This window comes from Coregonus lavaretus, assembly GCF_964263955.1.
Source record: "Coregonus lavaretus genome assembly, chromosome: 4".
NCBI lineage: Eukaryota > Metazoa > Chordata > Actinopteri > Salmoniformes > Salmonidae > Coregonus > Coregonus lavaretus.
The window spans coordinates 69,308,204-69,331,917 of record NC_139991.1 but is presented as its reverse complement, the minus strand read 5'-3'; the positions used below and the strand labels follow the sequence as shown (position 1 = coordinate 69,331,917).

Genomic DNA, 23,714 nt, shown 5'->3' with positions numbered 1-23,714 from the left:
CAGTAGCTATGTTGATATTGTACTTAAAAACTATTTGTAGGCAGGTTGCTTAGGATTCAAACATTCTCAAACAGTCCCCACAATAATCTCAGATTTGGTATTTGTTTTTAAATTGTGGGCGAACCGACAATCTGGTATGTCTAATTAGTTTAGAGGCTTTTCTGCTTGGTTGCTTTTATGCCAATAAACTCTGATACACTGATACATGTTGGCCAGGTCTTCTCCAGGTTTTAGCGGTCAACACTACTGGTAATCGATACCAAGACAGGTACCACAGTATATTCATACTGGCAGAGCATGAAAAGAGCTAATGTGTTGTTCTAGTTTTAAAGCCATCTCAAACCTAAGAATAGAGGATCTGCTTGGCTAGATGGGCAAAACTAATTTATTCTCTGCTGTTTTCTCTATCGATAAAATCCAAAGTTGCACTCTTTTCATAGAATTTAAATACAGAAATATAATCTTTGAATACGACCTGGATGAAGGCCAAAGGGGGATTAAGTACAGAGTCGTCAGGGAGACAGTTGGTGTAGGCGGTGGGATCTGAAACGGGGGGTGGTGGGGAGGGGAGTGTTGGTGAAGCTTGTGGCAATGTCCGCTACGGTAATGAGCGAGTCCGCCGCTGGAGAGAGCCCTTCTTGGCGGGCACATTCACGGCCGACTGGCGGTCGCAATTAAAGGCGAGGAGGAGGTGTAGCAACGCAATCAGCCACCTCGCCAGTCTCTCCGAATGTAAATAAAAACGAGCCCAGTCAAATTACCGTCGCCGGCAGCTCGCCCGTTAAACCTGTCTCCGTAATGAGGGAACTGTGACATTTCAGCGTGCCACCAAGCCCTTCCCGGTCTCACCCGGCGAAGCAACAAGCATCAGCCGCTGGTGTGTCTCTTGCCGAGACATTCTAATTAGGGCTGAGGACTGTTCGATGACGTTGCTGGGAGGACCGGGACGTGTGGCAGAGAGAAAGAGAGAGAGAAATAGAGGGAGAGAGATGGCTGCTGGTTGCTATCAGACATTTTTCTGTTCCTTCATCTCCCAGTGCCCCTCCCTCAGCCTCCCTCCTGTCTTTTATTTTCCTTACTTCCGTTTTCTCTGCCTTCCTCAGCTCTTCTGCTTTTTCCTTTACCTTTGGCTACCTCCTTCCCCTTTTTCCTTTACCTTTGGCTACCTCCTTCCCCTTTTTCCTTTACCTTTGGCTACCTCCTTCCCCTTTTTCCTTTACCTTTGGCTACCTCCTTCCCCTTTTTCCTTTACCTTTGGCTACCTCCTTCCCCTTTTTCCCCTCTTTTCTCTTCCCCTTCTCTCTTTCCTCTTCACCCCTTCCTCTCTCTAGCCCCTATACCTCTCTGATCTCCCCTCTCTCTTTCTCCTCTCTCTCCTTCACTCGGTCACCATCAGGGCCAGAGGAGGAGATGGAGAGTAGGGCTCCTGTTCTGTATCCTGGACGAGCCCGTCTCCTAAAGGAGATTCACTGAATGCTTGTTGCTGGCCACGTACGCACACACACATCATCATCATCATCATCAGTAGCGATCACTCGAGTCGAGAATTATTATCCTCCATGGGGTCTTCTATTTGTGGGTCTTCAGATGGCTGTAGATGCTGATCCGGTAGCCACATATTTTGGTGCAAGGGTGAGTGGTGGTTGTTGGTTGGGCCTTCCTGGTGTTGAGTCTCTCCATGCGTAGCTGCTGCTTGTCCTCTGAGGCACAGTGGATATCTATTTCCTGTAGTGCAGCTCCCTCTTGGATGTTGTTTCTCCACACACACACCACACCACACACCACACACAGCTGCTGTCAGATGAATGACTCGGTGAGTGAGAACCAGACAGTGAAGAGGAACCACTGAAGAGGAGAGGACACACCACTGCTCACTGTTCAGGCCTCCCTCCCTTCTCTTTCACTCTTAGATATAACTGTCTTGATGACAGCTACTTCCCCTATTGTTCACATTCCTTTCCATGGCGTGGGATGGGACCAGGGAGATGTACAAGGGATGACAAAAAGTGAAATATAACCTAACAATGATGATAGGAAGCATTTTATTTACCAATGACAAAGGAAAAGCGATATAAGGATGTTTGAGGAAGGCTTTATAAATTCATTCATAATGCATTAGACACTGCAGTTCATAGAGATTGTTACCCTGAAATTCTCAACACTGTGTTTCTTTTTTTCCAGCTATCTGCCCTGGTTTGAGGTATTCTACAAGCTGCTCAATATCCTCGCTGACTACACAATCAAAGGCCAGGTCAGTATTCTCAATTAAATCAAAATAATAGTGGTCATTGTAGCTAGGGTGAACCTTGTTATCTAGGTAGGTCACAACTGATGATGTAAAAAGGGCTTTATAGAATACAATACATTTGATTGAGGTAGGTAGAGAGGAGATTCAGAAACTCCTGAAGGACAGTGGAAGTTAATTCAAAATCTCACTCACTCACTCACTCACTCACTCACTCACTCACTCACTCACTCACTCACTCACTCACTCACTCTCTATCTGTCTCCCTCTCCCTGCCCCCTGCCCCCTGTCTCCCCCCTCCCTCCCTCCCCCTCTCTCCCTCCCTCCCCCTCTCTCTCCCTCTCTCTTTCTGTCTGGGGACAGCTTTTTTCTCACCTTTTCTCTCAAAAGAAAAGAGATGTCAGTGACAGGAGTGACATTCAACTCCTCTCGTTTTCCCTTCAACTCTTTCTGCTGACTGTGTAATACTAAAAATATTAACAAACACATCACTCTCTGCACACGTAGGTGATACTGAAAACCAAACAACTTAAAAGCGCATTGTCCAAAAGAGACTTGAATAAAGCATTATAGGACTAAACTCAAGTTGAGCTTAATCGACAGGCAGTCAGGCATTTGAAGTAATATATTCAGAGCACTTTGGCGAACATCTGTTCAAGCCTCTCAGCTCTACATGCTTGTTGTTTATGGTTCTCAGACAAAGCCCTATACCTGGGATATAGCAGACAAATCCCTATACCTGGGATATAGCAGACAAATCCCTATACCTGGGAGATAGCAGACAAATCCCTATACCTGGGATATAGCAGACAGCCCTATACCTGGGAGATAGCAGACAGCCCTATACCTGGGATATAGCAGACAAATCCCTATACCTGGGATATAGCAGACAAAGCCCTATACCTGGGATATAGCAGACAGCCCTATACCTGGGATATAGCAGACAGCCCTATACCTGGGATATAGCAGACAGCCCTATACCTGGGAGATAGCAGACAAATCCCTATACCTGGGATATAGCAGACAGCCCTATACCTGGGATATAGCAGACAGCCCTATAGCTGGGAGATAGCAGACAGCCCTATACCTGGGATATAGCAGACAGCCCTATAGCTGGGAGATAGCAGACAAATCCCTATACCTGGGATATAGCAGACAGCCCTATACCTGGGATATAGCAGACAGCCCTATACCTGGGATATAGCAGACAGCCCTATACCTGGGATATAGCAGACAGCCCTATACCTGGGAGATAGCAGACAAATCCCTATACCTGGGATATAGCAGACAGCCCTATACCTGGGATATAGCAGACAGCCCTATAGCTGGGAGATAGCAGACAGCCCTATACCTGGGATATAGCAGACAAATCCCTATACCTGGGATATAGCAGACAGCCCTATACCTGGGATATAGCAGACAGCCCTATAGCTGGGAGATAGCAGACAGCCCTATACCTGGGATATAGCAGACAGCCCTATAGCTGGGAGATAGCAGACAAATCCCTATACCTGGGATATAGCAGACAGCCCTATAGCTGGGAGATAGCAGACAAATCCCTATACCTGGGAGATAGCAGACAGCCCTATACCTGGGAGATAGCAGACAGCCCTATAGCTGGGAGATAGCAGGCAGCCCTATACCTGGGATATAGCAGACAAATCCCTATACCTGGGAGATAGCAGACAGCCCTATACCTGGGATATAGCAGACAAATCCCTATACCTGGGAGATAGCACACAGCCCTATACCTGGGAGATAGCACACAGCCCTATAGCTGGGAGATAGCAGGCAGCCCTATAGCTGGGAGATAGCAGGCAGCCCTATACCTGGGAGATAGCAGACACCACTATACCTGGGAGATAGCAGACAAAGCCCTATACCTTGGAGATAGCAGACAGCCCTATACCTGGGAGATAGCGAACAGAGAGTATACTGGCAGCCATTAACAGGATAAAGATATGTTTTGTTGTCAAAGTACAATGTACTGGGAGTGCTTTGGAGTCTGTAGGCTATTGGTTATTTCCTACACCCCTAAAAAAGAGCCTACCCATTAGCCAATAAAGTCGCATACGCAGGATTTGTAGTACACAGAGTGACTATGACAAACAAGCCGACCATCTGGATGAGCGTTTCAGACAGCGGGGTTACCCAGAGGAATGGCTGCATGACGCAAGGGAACGTTATATAAATATGACCCAGGATGACAGCCTCATGACCAAACCTCCCCGCCCTCCTGACCAACGCGTTCAATTCTTCCTTCAGTACTCCCCACTTGGGAAACGGTTCGATCACATCATTAAAAACACTGGTACATCTTGAGCACTGATCCACAACTAGAAAATACGTTTAAAGAACCCCGGCGGGTGGTCTTCAGACGCGCCCACAACATCAGTCAAATGGTGGTGAGGTCCGATCTTCCACCAGTGCCACGCAGTACCTTTCTAGACAATGTTCCGGACGGTAACTATAGATGTGGCGAATGTACCCAGTGTAACTTCACGAACAAATGTACAATGTTCAATCACCCTATTACGGGAAATGCCATTAAGATTAAGGCCATCAATACATGTTCCACAAGAAATGTGATATACCTGATCAAGTGTATTTGTGGTCTATGCTAGGTAAAACAAAACGAGCTCTGAAAACAAGGATAGCAGAATACAGGAGTAATATCAGGACCCTTGACCAGAGAAACCCTGTGGCTGAGCATTTCATGGAGGCTCGTCACAACATTAGCTCTATGAGATACATTGGCATCGAACATGTTAAGACTCCCAGAAGGGGTGGATATACTGATAATCTATTATTGAGAAGAGAATTGTATTGGATTCACCGTTTGTGTACCATGTCTACTAGAGGTCTGAACCAAGAGTTTGATATCAGACCATTTCTTACATGAATGTCACTTTAATTTGATTTGTCTTGCCTTCCAGGTTACCCACTTGGTCATTTTGTAAATATATATTATTTTCTAGAACCACTACATGTACCCATCTCATTGTTATTAAATTATTAGAGATACACAAATGTTTTTTGCACCCACCATGCGTCATGTCCGCAATGGTCATGTGAGGTGAAATTTGTATATTTTGGGATGTGAGCACTCAGTTTGTTTGACATGATGAAGATCCGTTTCGGACCGAAATGTTTCAATAAAGCGGTGAATTGGGAGCTTTAACAGTGTGCGGGCCTTCTTGTTCTGTACTATTCTTTATTAGCCCAGCACCTACACTACCGTTCAAAAGTTTGGGGTCACTTAGAAATGTCCTTGTTTTCGAAAGAAAAGCTATTTGTTGTCCATTAAAATAACATCAAATTGATCATAAATACAGTGTAGACATTGTTAATGTTGTAAATGGCTATTGTAGCTGGATTTTTAATGGAATATCTACATAGGCGTACAGAGGCCCATTATCAGCAACCATCAGTCCTGTGTTGCAATGGCACGTTGTGTTTGTTAATCCAAGTTTATCATTTTAAAATGCTAATTGACCATTAGAAAACCCTTTTGCAATTATGTTAGCACAGCTGAAAACTGTTGTGCTGATTAAAGAAGCAATATAAAACTGGCCTTCTTGAGACTAGTTGAGTATTTATTTTTATTTTATTTTACCTTTATTTAACTAGGCAAGTCAGTTAAGAACAAATTCTTATTTACAATGACGGCCTACACCGGCCAAACCCGGACGACCCTGGGCCAATTGTGCGCCACCCTATGGGACTCCCAATCACCGCCGGTTGTGATACAGCCTGGAATCGAACCAGGGGGTCTGAGATGCAGTGCCTTAGACCGCTGCTCCACTCGGGAGCCCATTAGATGGAGTATCTGGAGCATCAGCAATTGTGGGTTCGATTACAGGCTCAAAATGGACAGAAACAAATAACTTTCTTCTGAAACTCGTCATTCTATTCTTGTTCTGAGAAATGAAGGCTATTCCATGCGAGAAATTGCCAAGAAACTGAAGATCTCGTACAAACTGGCTCTAACCAGAATAGAAAGAGGAGTGGGAGGCACCGGTGCACAACTGAGCAAGAGGACAAATACATTAGAGTGTCTAGTTTCAGAAACAGACGCCTCTCAGGTCCTCAACTGGCAGATTCATGAAATAGTACCCGCAAAACACCAGTCTCAACGTCAACAGTGAGGAGGCGACTCCGGGATGCTGACCTTCTAGGCAGAGTTGCAAAGAAAAAGTCCAGTGTCTGTGTTTTTTTGCCCATCTTAATCTTTTATTTTTATTGGCCAGTCTGGCCATGGCTTTTTCTTTGCAACTCTGCCTAGAAGGTCAGCATCCTGGATTCACCTCTTCACCGTTGACGTTGAGACTGGTGTTTTGCGGGTACTAATTAATGAAGCTGCCAGTTGAGGACCTGTGAGGCGTCTGTTTCTCAAACTAGACACTCTAATGTATTTGTCCTCTTGCTCAGTTGTGCACCGGGGCCTCCCACTCCTCTTTCTATTCTGGTTAGAGCCAGTTTGCGCTGTTCTGTGAAGGGAGTAGTACACAGCGTTGTACGAGATCTTCAGTTTCTTGGCAATTTCTTGCATGGAATAGCCTTCATTTCTCAGAACAAGAATAGAAGGACGAGTTTCAGAAGAAAGTTATTTGTTTCTGTCCATTTTGAGCCTGTAATCGAACCCACAATTGCTGATGCTCCAGATACTCAACTAGTCTCAAGAAGGCCAGTTTTATTGCTTCTTTAATCAGCACAACAGTTTTCAGCTGTGCTAACATAATTGCAAAAGGGTTTTCTAATGATCAATTAGCCTTTTAAAATGATCAACTTGGATTAGCAAACACAACGTGCCATTGGAACACAGGACTGATGGTTGCTGATAATGGGCCTCTGTACGCCTATGTAGATATTCCATAAAAAATCAGCCGTTTCCAGCTACAATAGCCATTTACAACTAACAATGTCTACACTGTATTTCTGATCAATTTGATGTTATTTTAATGGACAAAAAACAAGGACATTTCTAAGTGACCCCAAACTTTTGAACGGTAGTGTATGTTTTTAAGGATGTGCGTATGACCACAAACTTTTCTTTCCTCAGAGATGCCATAATTTAAGGAGGGGATATTGTTAGCTATTTTGCTCGCATAAACATTTTGTTCCAGTTGCTATTGATACTAGGGTTCTTGTGGGGCATTGTGTGAGATTGTACGTGTCTGTTTGTGTGTGTGTTTCAGGAGAGTCAGTGGCGAGAGCTCCTGGAGTCACTCCACACACTCCCCATCCCTGATCCTGGAGTGCCAGTCCATCTTAGCGTGGTAAGACTTTGACCACCTCCCCGTAGACTTCATGGCTGGCCACCTTATCAGAGGAGCAACACATTCAAATCTTCAATCACTAGTTGCCCATTATGCTTAAAATTCATGGCACATTAGCAAGGTTGCAGATAGCAGAATTAGCAAACATCATCACACTTCAGGGCCCTTCACTTGATACAAGCAAGGCGCCAAGAGCCGTAGGGTCAGGCGCGGCAGTGGATGAAAGTTCAAGTTATTTGAACTTTGAGTGCTGTGGCAATGTCCCAAAAGCACTGCCGAAAAACAATGACTCTTGATGCAATACCATTCTTGCACCTGTCAGTTGAAACCCCCTTTAGATATCTACATTTATCACACAGTACATACGTCTATAGTATGTTTTTGTTGTTGTTACAGAATACATAAATGTAAATGTATCCCATCTCATGGCCATAGCACTTGGGTCAGCGAGGTACAGCCTTATCCTCTATAGTGTGTGCTTTGAGATACGCTTCGGTTCTTATCATTCATAGAGGATGCTTTGGTTCTTGCTGACTGTTTTTGGGTCAGTTGTGGGTTCAATGGGGGGAGCATCAAGGCTTCCACCCCTGCGGAGTGGGGGAGAGGGGCACCACTTCCTCGAACCTCAAAGGCTTATCCCTCAGCTGTGCTGCATGATGGGTTACAACACAGGCCGTTCTGTTTGAAGGATTTTTAGGAATGCTTCAGAGCTCCGTGTTAGGACGCCTACTCAAAGCGTTTCACGGGCAATGGAGTGAGTCAGAGTTACACCCAAAAACACAGGCAGCCTCCGAGGAGACGGTTCTGTCAGAGTGAGCTTGGCGTCGGACGCAGGAATATAGAGGAAGTAGTGAGTGCATCACTTTGTTCGCTAGTCTTCCCCCACCCCCAGTAAATGAGCTGGGTTTATTATCATACCGTCAGTCTTCAGACACTGTTTCCATGAGATATCTGTGAGACACACCTCACTATCCTTACCCTGCAAAGCGACAATACATGACTAAGATCAAATCCTACTACACCGACTCTGAGACTTGTCAAATGTGGCAGGGTTTGCAAACTATCACGGATTACAAAGGTAAACCCAACTGCGAGCTGCTCAGTGACACGAGCCTACCAGACGAGCTAAATGCCTTCTATGCTCGCTTCGAGGCAAGCAACACTGAACCATGCGTGAGAACACCAGCTGTTCCGGACGACTGTGTGATCACGCTCTTCGTAGCCGATGACTATCGCGACGACTATCGCCCCTTAGCACTCACATCTGTAGCCATGAAATTCTTTGAAAGGCTCACATCGACACCCTGGACCCACTCCAATTCGCATACCGCTCCAACAGATCTACAGATGACGCAATCTCAATTGTACTCCACACTGCCCTTTCCCACCTAGACAAAAGGTGACTACAGCTCACTAAGCTAAGGACCCTGGGACTGAACACCTCCCTCTGCAACTGGATCCTGGACTTCCTGACGGGACGCCCTCACATCCACCACGCTTACCCTGAAACCGGGGTCCTCAGGGGTGCGTGCTTAGTCCCCTCCTGTCCTCCCTGTTCACCCACAATTGTGTGGCCGCACACTACTTCAACACCGTCATTAAGTTTGCCTACGACACGATGGTGGTAGGCCTGATCACTGACGACGATGAGACAGCCTATAGGGAAGAGGTCAGAGACCTGGCAGTGTGGTGCCAGGATAACAACCTGTCCCTCAACGTCAGCAAGACAAAGAGCTGATCCTGGACTACAGTAAACGGAGGGCAGAGCACGCCCCCATTCACATTAACAGAGCTGAAGTGGAGTGGGTCGAGAGCTTCAAGAAACCTTGGTGTCCACATCACTAAGGATCTATCGTGGTCCAAACATACCAACACAGTCGTGAAGACGGCATGAGAACACCTCTTCCCCCTCAGGAGGCTGAAAAGATTTGGCATGGGCCCTCGGATCCTCAAAAAGTTATACATCTGCACCATTGAGAGCATCTTGACTGGCTGCATCACCACTTGGTATGGGAACTGTTGGCATCCGACCCAAAGGTGCTACAGAGGGTATTGCGTGTGGCCCAGTACATCACCTGGGCCGAGCTCACTGCCATCCAGGACCTCTATACCAGGCAGTGTCAGAGGAAGGCCTTAAAAATTGTCAAAGACTCCAGCCACTCAAGTCATAGACTGTTCTCTCTGCTACCACACGGCAAGCAGTACCGATGTACCAGGTCTGGAACCAACAGGACCCTGAACAGCTTCTAACCCCAAGCCATAAGACTGCTAAATAGTTAGTTATATAGTTAACCAAATAGTTACCCGTTCTAACTGCATTGACCCTTTTTGCACTCACTTTTTCGAGTCATGCTATAACTGCTGCTACTGTTTACTATCTGTCACTTTATTCCTAGTCATATGTACATACATTACATGACATTGCTGCGGGGACTTGCTTCCACAAGAGCATTAGTGAGGTCTGGTACGCAGTAGGCGTTCCAATTCATCCCAAAGGTGTTGGATGGAGTTGAGGTCAGCGCTCTGTGCAGGCCAGTCAGGTTCTTCCAAACCGATCTCTACAAACCATTTCTATATGGACCTTGCGTTGTGCACGGGGGCATTGTCATGCTGAAACAGGAAAGGGCCTTCCCCAAACTGTTGCCACAAAGTTGGAAGCACAGAATCGTCTAGAATGTCATTGTATGCTGTAGCGTTAAGATTTCCCTTCACTGGAACTAAGGGGCTTAGCCCGAACCATGAAAAACACTCCCAGACCATTATTTTTCCTCCACCAAACTTTACAATTGGCACTATGCATTCGGGCAGGTAGCGTTCTCCTGGCGTCTGCCAAACCCAGATTCGTCCGTCGGACTGCCAGATGGTGAAGCGTGATTCATCACTCCAGAGAACGCATTTCCACAGTCCTATGGCGGCGAGCTGTACACCACTCCAGCCGACGCTTGGCATTGCATTGGTGATCTTAGGCTTGTGTGCGGCTGCTTGGCCATGGAAACCCATTTCATGAAGCTCTCATTGAACAGTTCTTGTGCTGACTTTGCTTCCAGAGGCAGTTTGGAACTCAGTAGTGAGTGTTGCAACCAAAGACAGACGATTTTTACGCGTCACGCACTTCAGCACTCGGCGGTCCCGTTCTGTGAGCTTGTGTGGCCTACCACTTCGCGGCTGAGCCGTTGTTGCTCCTAGACGTTTCCACATCACAATAACAGCACTTACATTTGACCGGGGCAGTTCTAGCAGGGCAGACATTTTACGAACTGACTTGTTGGAAAGGTGGCATCCACATTGAAAGTCACTGAGCTCTTCAGTAAGGCCATTTTGCTGCCAATGTTTGTTTATGGAGATTGCATGGCTGTGTGCTCGATTTTATGCACCTGTCAGCAACGTGTTTCTTTTTTTTTCTTTTTTTTGGGGGGGGGTAGATCAGCTTTAATATTGCAGATAGATTGTAACTTCCATCAATGTAATTGTCTGCATCACTTCCAATCCCCCATGTTGTTTTTTCTCGCAAATATATATATACACATACATACATACAAACATACATACACATACATACATACATACACATACATATACAGTTGAAGTCGGAAGTTTACATACACCTTAGCCAAATACATTTAAACTCAGTTTTTCACAATTCCTAACATTTAATCCTAGTAACAATTCCCTTTCTTAGGTCAGTTAGGATCACCACTTTATTTTAAGAATGTGAAATGTCAGAATAATAGTAGAGAGAATTATTTATTTCAGCTTTTATTTCTTTCACCACATTCCCAGTGGGTCAGAAGTTTACATACACTCAATTAGTATTTGGTAGCATTGCCTTTAAATTGTTTTACTTGGGTCAAACGTTTCGGGTAGCCTTCCACAAGCTTCCCACAATAAGTTGGGTGAATTTTGGCCCATTCCTCCAGACAGAGCGGGTGTAACTGAGTCAGGTTTGTAGGCCTCCTTGCTCGCACACGCTTTTTCAGTTCTGCCCACACATTTTCTATAGGATTGAGGTCAGGGCTTTGTGATGGCCACTCCAATACCTTGACTTTGTTGTCCTTAAGCCATTTTTCCACAACTTTGGAAGTATGCTTGGGGTCATTGTCCATTTTGGAAGACCCATTTGCGACCAAGCTTTAACTTCCTGACTGATGTCTTGAGATGTTGCTTCAATATATCCACATAATTTTCCTTCCTCATGATGCTATTTTGTGAAGTGCACCAGTCCCTCCTGCAGCAAAGCACCCCCACAGCACGGGCCCCGTGTAGCTCAGTTGGTAGAGCATGGCGCTTGCAACACCAGGGTTGTGGGTTTGATTCCCACGGGGGGCCAGTATGAAAAATATGAAATATATGAAAAAATAAAAATGATGCACTCGCTAACTGTAAGTCGCTCTGGATAAGAGCGTCTGCTAAATGACTAAAATGTTAAATGTAAATGATGCTGCCACCCCCGTGCTTCACGGTTGGGATGGTGTTCTTCGGCTTGCAAGTACCCCCTTTTTCCTCCAAACATAACGATGGTCATTATGGGCAAACAGTTATATTTCTGTTTCATCAGACCAGAGGACATTTCTCCAAAAAGTACGATCTTTGTCCCCATGTGCAGTTGCAAACCGTAGTCTGGCTTTTTTATGGCGGTTTTGGAGCAGTGGCTTCTTCCTTGTTGAGCGGCCTTTCAGGTTATGTCGATATAGGATTCGTTTTACTGTGGATATAGATACTTTTGTACCCGTTTCCTCCAGCATCTTCACAAGGTCCTTTGCTGTTGTTCTGGGATAGATTTTCGCACCAAAGTATGTGCATCTCTAGGAGACAGAACGCGTCTCCTTCTTGAGCGGTATGATGGCTGCGTGTTCCCATGGTGTTTATACTTGCGTACTATTGTTTGTACAGATGAATGTGGTACCTTCAGGCATTTGGAAATTGCTCCCAAGGATGAACCAGACTTGTAGAGGTCTACAATTTTTTTTCTGAGGTCTTGGCTGATTTCATTTGATTTTCCCATAATGTCAAGCAAAAAGGCACTGAGTTTGAAGGTAGGCCTTGAAATACATCCACAGGTACACCTCCAATTGACTCAAATGATGTCAATTAGCCTATAAGAAGGTTCTAAAGCCAATTTTCTGGAATTTTCCAAGCTGTTTAAAGGCGCAGTCAACTTAGTGTATGTCAACTTCTGACCCACTGGAATTGTGATACAGTGAATTATAAGTGAAATAATCTGTCTGTAAACAATTGTTGGAAAAATTACTTGTGTCATGCACAAAGTAGATGTCCTAACCGACTTGCCAAAACTATAGTTTGTTAACAAGAAATATGTGGAGTGGTTGAAAAACGAGTTTTAATGACTCCAACCTAAGTGTATGTAAACTTCCGACTTCAACTGTACATACCCTCAACCTCTCCGATCATTTTCATGATGTCCATCCGGTTTGCTTCTATATGCCATATCTTTCTAACTGTGCTGTTTCACAAAAGCTCTCAACCTATAACCTATATACTTATTATGGACACAGTATGCTTACATTATTAGTTATCTTGTTGTTGTTAGTTGTTATTAGTCCCATCCTTCAACTCCATTCAACACCAACGTGTGTTGCTGAAATAGCCGAATCCACTAATTTGAAGGGGTGTCCACATACTTTCGTGTATATAGTGTATCTACCTCAATTATCTCGGACCCCTGCACATCGACTCAGTACTGGTACCCTGTGTATATAGCCAAGTTATCATTACTCATTGTGTATTTATTATTACTCGTACAGTCGTGGTCAAAGGTTTTGAGAATGACACAAGTATTGGTCTTCACAAAGTTTGCTGCTTCAGTGTTATGAGATATTTCTGTCAGATGTTACTATGGTATACTGAAGTATAATTACAAGCATTCCATAAGTGTCAAAGGCTTTTATTGACAATTACATTAAGTTTATGCAAAGAGTCAATATTTGCAGTGTTGACCCTTCTTTTTCAAGACCTCTGCAATACGCCCTGGCATGCTGTCAATTAACTTCTGGGCCACATCCTGACTGATGGCAACCCATTCTTGCATAATCAATGCTTGGAGTTTGTCAGAATTTGTGGGTTTTTGTTTGTCCACCCGCCTCTTGAGGATTGACCACAAGTTCTCAATGGGATTAAGGTCTGGGGAGTTTCCTGGCCATGGACCCAAAATGTCGATGTTTTGTTCCCCGAGCCACTTAGTTATCACTTTTGCCTTATGGCAAGGTGCTCCATCATGCTGGAAAAGGCATTGTTCGTCACCAAACTGTTCTTGGATGATTGGGAGAAGTTGCTCTCGGAGGATGTGTTGTACCATTCTTCATTCATGGCTGTGTTCTTAGGCAAAATTGTGAGTGAGCCCACTCCCTTGGCTGAGAAGCAACCCCACACGTGAATGGTCTCAGGACGCTTTACTGTTGGCATGACACAGGACTGATGGTAGCGCTCACCTTGTCTTCTCCGGACAAGGTGTTTTCCGGATGCCCCAAACAATCGGAAAGGGGATTCATCAGAGAATATGACTTTACCCCAGTCCTCGGCAGTCCAATCCCTGTATCTTTTGCAGAATATCAGTCTGTCCCTGATGTTTTTCCTGGAGAGAAGTGGTTTCTTTGCTGCCCTTCTTGACACCAGGCCATCCTTCAAAAGTCTTCGCCTCACTGTGCGTGCAGATGCACTCACACCTGCCTGCTGCCATTCCTGAGCTAGCTCTGCACTGGTGGTGCCCCGATCCCGCATCTGAATGAAGTTTAGGAGACGGTCCTGGCGCTTGCTGGACTTTCGTGGGCGCCCTGACGCCTTCTTCACAGCAATTGAACCTCTCTCCTTGAAGTTCTTGATGATCCGATAAATGGTTGACTTAGGTGCAATCTTACTAGCAGCAATATCCTTGCCTGTGAAGCCCTTTTTGTGCAAAGTAATGATGACGGCACATGTTTCCTTGCAGGTAACCATGGTTAACAGAGGAAGAACAATGATTTCAAGCACCACCCACCTTTTAAAGCTTACAGTCTGTTATTCTAACTCAATCAGCATGACAGAGTGATCTCCAGCCTTGTCCTCGTCAACACTCTCACCTGTGTTAATGAGAGAATCACTGACATGATGGCAGCTGGTCCTTTTGTGGCAGGGCTGAAATGCAGTGGAAATGTTTTTGGGGGATTAAATTCATTTACATGGCAAAGAGGGACTTTGCAATTAATTGCAATTCATCTGATCACTCTTCATGACATTCTGGAGTGTATGCAAATTGCCATCATCAAAACTGAGGCAGCAGACTTTGTGAAAATTAGTATTTGTGTCATTCTCTAAACTTTTGACCACAACTGTATTATTATGTGTTTTACTTTTCTTTTCTTTCTTTATTTTCTTTTTCTCTGCATTTCACTGTTAGCCCACACATGTTGTTTACGAAGCATGTGACGAATAAAATAGTATTTCATTTCATCTTCCCCCTGGGCTATTACCGTTGTTGAGAACAGGGTGGTGTTCATAAGACATCAAACGTAAGAAAACAGATTGAAACAGGAAGTTGAAAAAGGCTGTTTTTCCAATGTATGGAATGTCTTTACACTATTGAGCGTTAAACTCTTAATCCTATTAGCGTTAGTCTTTTCTCATGAACTGCGACGGCTTAAAATGCCTTAATCTCTCAAATTTGACATCTGACCCCCCATGTTTCTTTGTCCCCGTTAGCATTCCTACTTTACTGTGCCTGACATAAGGGAACTACCCAGCATACCTGAAAACGTGAGTATCTTTGGCCTTCACCCTTCATTTTGAATTTGCTGTTCTTTATTGTTCACTGTTTAGGAAGACATTCACAGGACACCACTAACAATATCTATTTAGGATCATTGACGCTATGCCAAAATACATCACTCAATCGCATCTGATTTGATATGAAAGAACACACTCTACCCACGTCCCCAAAGCACTCTGTCCATATAGGCCTGTGGGTTAGGGTTAGGGATACTTTAGGCCTGTGGGTTAGGCTTAGGTTTACTGTAGGCCTTTGGGTAGCATGAATAAACCGCTAGTCCCACAAACGTTAGACATTCAGTCAACCACTTCAGCTCACGGGGGGAGATATTGAAGGAGTCGGAAGAATCAATATCTTGTTTGATTTCCCCGTTTTTCCAATTCCCGCCGGTAGCCTCACGTAGTTAGTTAGCTGTTGGGGCGAATCAGACAGCCCTCGCTAGGCCCCTAAGGCTGTGAGCCCTCCCCAGATCCCCCTCTCTGGGGGGCCTTTAGACAGACAGACAGAACGCAGAAAAGGGAGAGCTTCCATGTTAGTTTGCCTCTCTCCTTTTGACATCCACGGCGTGATGGAGACATGACGGAGGTTTGAAGGGAGCCAGAAGTGCAGTGCCTTTGAACCCCAGTCATCAGGGGGAGGTGTCGGAGGAGGAGTCTGTAGTCTTCAGAAGTAATGCTTCTGGAGGTTTGGAGAATGACAGACAGACGGACAGACAGACAGATAGGCTCACACATGCACACAAACACCCCTTCTACTACAGCTTATTTCACCTAAACTGCTAAACCGCTTGTGGAATGCCTATTTCAAACATATTTTTTCAAGCATCACCAAATATATAAAGAGCATATACACTGAGTGTACAAAACATTAGGAACACCTGCTCTTTCCATGACATAGACTGACCAGGTGAATCCAGGTGAAAGCTATGATCCCTTATCGATGTCACTTGTTAAATCCACTTCAATCAGTGTGAACGAAGGGAAGGAGACAGGTTAAAGAAGGATTTTTGTATGTGTGCCATTCAGAGGTTGAATGCGCAAGACAAAATATTTAAGTGCCTTTGAATGGGGAATGGTGCCAGGCGCACCAGTTTGAGTGTGTCAAGAACTGCACAGCTGAATGGATTGTTCACGCTCAACAGTTCCTCGTAAGTATCAAGAATGGTCCACCACCCAAAGGACATCCAGCCAACTTGACACAACTGTGGGAAGCATTGGAGTCAACATGGGCCAGCATCCCTGTGGAATGCTTTCGACACCTTGTAGAGTCCATGCCCTGACGAATTGAGACTGTTCTGAGGGCGAAAGGGGTTGCAACTCAATATTAGGAAGCTGTTCCTAATGTTTTGTACACTCAGTGTATATTCAGATTCAGAAAACGTTAATGTCATCAATTAGTCCGTTTATTTTGCACCAATAGGAGTATACATACAGACGAAATCACGTGTTCTGTCTAAAGTATTGTATTTAATTGTATTACACGCTGACGATCACAGAGAGAAGTTTGATTTGAAACAGTAATGTTTCTTCCTGTTACACTCTTCACCTGTTATACCTATTCTATACCTTTGTAAAAGCTATGTAATTCATGTTGATACCTTGTACTATTCATGCACAGTCATTGGTCCACCCTTGCTATCACGACTAACCTCTACCCGGTTTAATTTTTTATATTTTCTTTTTTGCCTTTGTTTTTCTTGCAGAGAAACCTAACAGAGTATTTTGTAGCCGTAGATGTCAATAACATGCTCCATCTGTATGCTAGTATGCTTTATGAGCGTCGAGTCCTCATCTGCTGTAGCAAACTAAGCACCGTAAGTACTGTAGATCCTTCACTCCCTCCTCTTCTTCCTCCTTTCTCACTCTCTCCATGCATATCCACTAATTAATGAAAGTGTCTATTTTACAGGCTTGGTACTGTTGCAACACCACACAATAAGGCACATCATGAAATGGTTGCTCACCCAGATATAAATATTTATTTATTTTTATCCAGAATAAATATTTTAAGATGTTGTGGTTGAGAATCTGGGTGTTTCCCCCCCCTGTAACCACATAATCTTTTTAAACCCTTTACATTTTCTGTTACATTTTTCATTGTGCTCTCCACCAGTAAAAGCCATGACCCTCTTCACACCTTTATGTATAGAGAGGACGGTCTGAAGAGTTTGTGACCTGCTAAAAACATCTCCTTACACATACAGTGCCTTCAAAAAGTATTTACACCTTGACTGGATTAAATTGAGATTTTTTTGTCACTGGCCTACACACAATACCCATAATGTGAAAGTGGAAATATGTTTTTAGACATTTTTACAAATTAATTTTAAATGAAAAGCTGAAATGTTTTGAGTCAATAAGTATTCAACCCCTTTGTTATGGCAAGCCTTAATAAGTTCAGGAGTAACCATTTGCTTAACAAGTTACACAATAAGTTGCATGGACTCACTCTGTGTACAATTATAGGGTTTAACATGATTTTTGAATGACTACCTCATCTCTGTACCCCACACATACAATTATCTGTAAGGTCCCTAAGTCGAGCAGTGAATTTCAAACACAGATTCAACCACAAAGACAAGGGAGGGTTTCCAATGCCTCGCAAAGAAGGGCACCTATTGGTAGATGGGTAAAAAAAAAACATTGGATATTACACTTTGGATGGTGTATCAATACACCCAGTCACTACAAAGATACATGCATCCTTCCTAACTCAGTTGCCCGAGAGGAAGGAAACCGCTCAAGGATTTCAATGGTGGCCATGAGGCCAATGGTGACTTTAAAACAGTTACAGAGTTTAATGGCTGTGACATTAAACTCTGTGACATTAAACTCCACAATACTAACCTAATTGGCAGTGTGAAAAGAGGGAAGCCTGTACTGAATAAAAATATTCCAAAACATGCATCCTGTTTGCAACAAGGCACTAGAGTAATACTACAAAAAATGTGGCAAAGCAATTCACTTTTGTCCTGAATACAAAGTGTTATGTTTGGGGCAAATCCAATACAACACATTACTGAGTATCACTCTCCATATTTTCAAGCATAACGGTTGCTGCATCATGTTATGGGTATGCTTGTAATCGTTAAGGACTGGGGAGTTTTTCAGAATGAAAATAAATGGAATTGAGCTAAGCACAGGCAAAATCTTAAAGAAAAACCTGGTTCAGTCTGCTTTCCACCAGACACTGGGAGATTAATTCACCTTTATGCAGGACAATAACCTAAAACACAAGGCCAAATCTACACTGGAGTTTCTTACCAAGAAGACAGTGAATGTTCCAGAGAGGCCGAGTTACAGTTTTGACTAAAACCTGCTTGAAAAGCTATGGCAAGACCTGAAAATGGTTGTCTAGCAATGATCAATAACCAATTTTGACAGAGCTTGAATAATTTCTAAAAGAAAAATGGGCAAATGTGGCACAATCCAGTTGTGGAAAGCTCTTAGAGACTTACCCAGAAAGACTCACAGCTGTATTCACTGCTGAAGGTGATTCTAACATGTATTGACTCAGGGGGTTGAATACTTATCTAATGAAGATAAAAATATATTTTTTCATTTTCGTTTTTTACAAATGTTAGAATTTTTCTTCCACTTTGAGTATTTTGTGTAGATCGTTGACAAAAAAAGACAATTCAATCCATTTTACTCCCACTTTGTAACACAACAAAATGTGAAAAAAGCCAAGGGGTGTGAATATTTTTTGAATGAGCCTTCTTTTCTTGTACTGTACCATACAAAGCATGGTCTTCCATTAAGCTTTTAGTAGCAGTCCTAACACTGAGCCCTGAGGCATTCCTAAGTCTTCCATTATGTGATATGGCCGCTACACAATTAAGCCCCTCCTGCCCTCTCGGCCCCTTAAAGTTACTAATGTGTGAATGGATTTTTGATTACCGAAGCCCAGTTTAAGTGCTGTTTTTAACACATACTGTAGTTGGGAAGTTGTTCACAAGCCCAATGGGAAAATACTCTTGTCAGGTTGGATGCTTGTTTAGAAGCTACACCTGAACATGCAAGAATGGTGAGGTATAAAAATAACTTTACATTCCGTCAAAACATGGCCAGGTTCTTTGAAGAATATGGGGAGACCTCTATTCCTTTAACATGGTTATTGAGGAATAGAAATGAGGGACACATCTTCCCATATTCCCTAAATAGTGCACTATTGTTGACCAGAGCCGTGGGAGTAAAGCAGAAGGTTCCTCATATTTTTTTGGACCAAAACAGAGAAACCACACATCCTCCTTCTCCCCTATAATAAGGGATATGATTCATCCAAGGAATCCCAGTCTTCCTGTTTGACGTGAAAAATACTTTACCTGACATGGCTGTGGACGCGTGTTCCCCAGGGGGTCTTTCTCCCCACATCCCATTCTCTATGACGAGTCCCTTAGGGGGGAGGGAGAGAGAAAGGAGCACGTTTTATGATCAATCATCTGCTCTTAATATAGAAACCCACACACTTAAATAGCGTCTCAGACAAACGCTGTTATTCTGGGGAAGTTCTGTTGTTGGTTGGGCAGTGCAACATCGCTACTATTGACACATCTGCCGGCGTTCAACAGCGCCATCTGAATTTGATCAACTGCTGCGTTCTTTCGCCTGGCACTACATTCCTCCTACCTTAACACACAAAAGGAGCGGGATTTGTCACGTGAGATATTAAGCGTCAGTGATGGGAACTGTTGCTGGTCTAATTTCCGGTGGTGTAATTTGTATTATTTATGGGGTGGCTTTGATGCCATGAGTAATGGCCAATTTACTCTTGCAGTGTGTGTTGTGTGTGTGTCCACAGAACTCCAAACACTGACACAGTGCAAACTTTCTCTGCACAATAATCTGCCGATGTATTTTCTCCAATATGAAAATGCAAGGAATAGTTATATACCTAAAATATTCCATTGTGGATCTGTCAATATAATGTATACTTCTAAATGAACCTGTGAGAAATAGTTATATGCCGTTTTATGCTCTATGGTGTGTGTGTGTGTGATTGTGGTGTTATGTACTCTCTCCCTCCACCACAGTTAACAGCTTGTGTTCACGGGTCGGCGGCCATGATGTACCCCATGTATTGGCAACACGTTTACATTCCTGTCCTGCCTCAGCACCTTATAGACTACTGCTGGTGAGTAACCACAATGATCCTCTGTAGCTCAGTTGGTAGAGCATGGCACTTGCAACACCAGGAGTGTGGGTTTGATTCTCGGGACCACCCATACGTAATAAATGTATGCACGCATGACTGTAAGTCATTTTGGATAAAAGGCGTCTGCTAAATGGCATATACATTTATTTATTTTTTTGCGCTTGTCTCAAACTCCAAGCGCTTCACATTGTAACACCAAGGAGTGGGACAGGACTTCGAAGAGTTTCCCCCCTATCTGTTGGTTCAGGGTCAGGTAATTATTTATCCTTCTATGGTTAAGATTAGGATTTGGAGTTGCAGATTCTATCTCTATTGTGTAGCCATTTTCTACCAGAACACTCACATTCAGCATGATGGACCCAACACACTTGACCCCACTGTTGACAGTATCCAATATGTACCCCTTTTCCACCCGCACCCCCCCTTCCACCCCAAAACCAAATGATAATTGTCCGGATTTCTGGTGTGTTTATTTCAGTAAGGGCTGTACATCCCAACTTTGCACCTCTCATGAGTCTCGGGTCGGGAGTGCCATTTTCTCTGTGCACATTTTAAAAGAAATGTCCACAATATTTAACCCTTGTCTGGACAGCCCAGACACTGACTTGACACTCATGTTGCACAACATTTCTATAGGCTATGCAATTGCACGAGAAAACAGAGTGATGGCCTCTATTAAAAAGAGGAGGATCCCATCCGCTTTCTATAGGCTAGGCCTACTATATTTATTTCTCAACTTTCCTAATATTAAGCACATTGCTTATATGTACAACTGGAGTATAGCTTACCTGGCTGGCATGAAAATGAACCACGGGAAAAGTGTCCTTCATTCACTATTTAATTGTATATTTTCCCCTGCCCCTGTTTCTAGACAGGTGCATGATAATGGTCCATTCTAAATCAAAACAAATTTCACACATATATTATGTAGTATATGTAAAGACAAGATTAAATCAAGAATAGTGTGATGGGTGACAATATTAGCCTATCACTTGTGAATGAAGCCCAGGGTAAGGCAAGAAACAATGCCATTTTTTCTCTCTACTTGTTCGAATCATAGTCGCACACCTGTAGTCTAGCGTATAGGCCTATGATATGGTTTGCATCACAACTAAAGTGGCCAAATAACTTCTTAAAATGATGCACATTAATCCGCTTTACAAGGGGTGTAGAGCCTAACTGGCATACATAAGCAGCAAGTGAGTTTCAAGTTTGGGGAAGATAATTTTCACCATAAAAATGCACCTTTATAATAAAAGCATTACATGCATAATCGCATTTGCGGTCACTTTTGATAATGGTGTTTTCCCACTAATGGAACATTCGCGCTTATAGCCTACTGCCGTGTGCGCATTGCTGCGCTTATAATGTGAAGAAATTGCCTAATATTTTATAAAAATTTTAAGCTAAACATTCTGATCTGTTGCGTCAGCCACATTGCGTAAAAAATATTTTTTGATGCTAGTGGTTGTATTAATTTTGGATCTATCGCGTCCCACAACTGTCCCAGACTATGTTAGAAATATTTATTTCTCGCACAGAATAGAATAGGTCAACTTTTGTACTACGGGGGATAGTAGATTGACATAGGCTAGTGCTTTTGCTGTTTGTTAGGCCTACTCATCTAGTTGGCTGAAGAAAAGTAAATGTGGACAGTTTTACCAATATCTTCAATATGCACCTTGGAATTGGATAAGGACGCGCGCAGTTGCGTCCCCGATGTGTCTGTCTTCACTTGTAGCCTGTGAGAAAGACCTGATGAAGTGATGGAAAGCCATGTGAGTGAGAGGTGATTTGGAGCACGCAGCACTCAGGGAGAAGGGCACAACGCAGCACTCCGGGCCAAGGGCACAACGGCCACTGGCCGCAAAAGGCCTGGATTTTTTTAGGGTGCATTACGGCTACACAAAGGGGATGCAGCTGTGAAATTCGAGTCATTATCGTTCTTGTCAAATTGTGAATGAGAGACTGATGAAGTGTGTACAGCCTGCGCAAAAAACTAAGCAGAGCTCATGCCTTTCAGGCGACTTTTTTCAAATCATCATTAGAGTCGAATCATGCAGCCTTACAATCTATTAAAAATCTAAACATATAGCGCAACGTTTGTAGAACAACTAAAGTTACATTAATAACTCTAAATTAATCATATAGGAGTACCTATTTTTTTGTTAACCGCTCAACATAGAATAGCCGCATGTGCGCACTCCCTCAAATCGTTTGGAGAAAATATCCTTTCTATTATATTCAGCTTTGTTCAATTGTATTCTTCATACTATAAAATAATATAAAATAATGCCACGGAATTCTAAGCAAATCTTGTCTGCTAAATGAACTAGTGTAGCCCACAGCCATTTGGCATAGCCAGATCAGGACCTAACATAAGGACAAGTCAGAGTATGCTATTCTGTTCTTCTGAAATAGACTACATTTTCTTCATATCATGCTTCTTTAGACCTGTCTAAAATAAATAATGGATTTATTGTGAAGGTGTAGGCTATATTACATGTATTTATTAGACTTTTTAAAATGTAGATGCTCCAAAGGTCTGCATCAGTGGCTTGTAGGCTATGTGTGGAAGCCAGGAGATGCTAAATGTGTTTATGTTAATTAACGGTCAATTACCGTGAGACCGACAGTTATTTGCTTGACAATCACCGGCTGACGAAATTTCATGACCGCCAAAGCCCTAGTTGCAACCGAGAACAGACAATTATTACGCAGTACGTGCATCAGCACTCGGCAATCCCGTTCTGTGAGCTTGTGTGGCCGACCACTTCGCGGCTGAGCCATTTTTGCTCCTAGACGTTTCCATTTCACAATAACAGCACTTATTGTTGACCGGGGCAGCTCTAGCAGGGCAGAAATTTGACCAACTGACTTGTTGGAAAGGTGGCATCCTATGACGGTGCCATGTTGAAAGTCACTGAGCTCTTCAGTAAGGCCGTTCTACTGCCAATGTTTGTCTGGAGATTGCATGGTTGTGTGCCCGATTTTATGCACCTGTCAGCAACGGGTGTGGCTGAAATAGCTGAATCCACTAATTTGAAGAGGTGTCCACATACTTTTGTATATATTTTGTACACACTCATTAAGCATAGAAAAGGATGGAGAGAGAGCTGAGGAATAATATAATTGAGTCTAGGAACGTCTTTAATTGAGGGTCACAGACCCACAGAGAGATTTTATGAATGACTGACCTCAGTTAATACCCTTGGCTTCGTTAAAATCATACACCAATGACGAGCTGCCATTTTAAGTGGCATTTATGTAAACAAAG

General features: G+C 43.5%; 1 protein-coding gene across 1 annotated transcript in view; it reads left to right on the top strand.

Annotated features, from left to right (window-relative positions):
- LOC311128264 (DENN domain-containing protein 1A-like) overlaps positions 1-23,714 on the top strand; it is a 157,445-nt gene that overhangs the window by 88,951 nt on the left and 44,780 nt on the right. Inside the window, exons 6-10 of the mRNA XM_084160317.1 lie at positions 2,182-2,251; positions 7,444-7,524; positions 15,217-15,270; positions 16,986-17,096; positions 20,316-20,416. Of these exons, the coding sequence (XP_084016443.1) occupies positions 2,182-2,251; positions 7,444-7,524; positions 15,217-15,270; positions 16,986-17,096; positions 20,316-20,416 (417 nt within the window). The remainder of the gene's footprint in view (positions 1-2,181; positions 2,252-7,443; positions 7,525-15,216; positions 15,271-16,985; positions 17,097-20,315; positions 20,417-23,714) is intronic.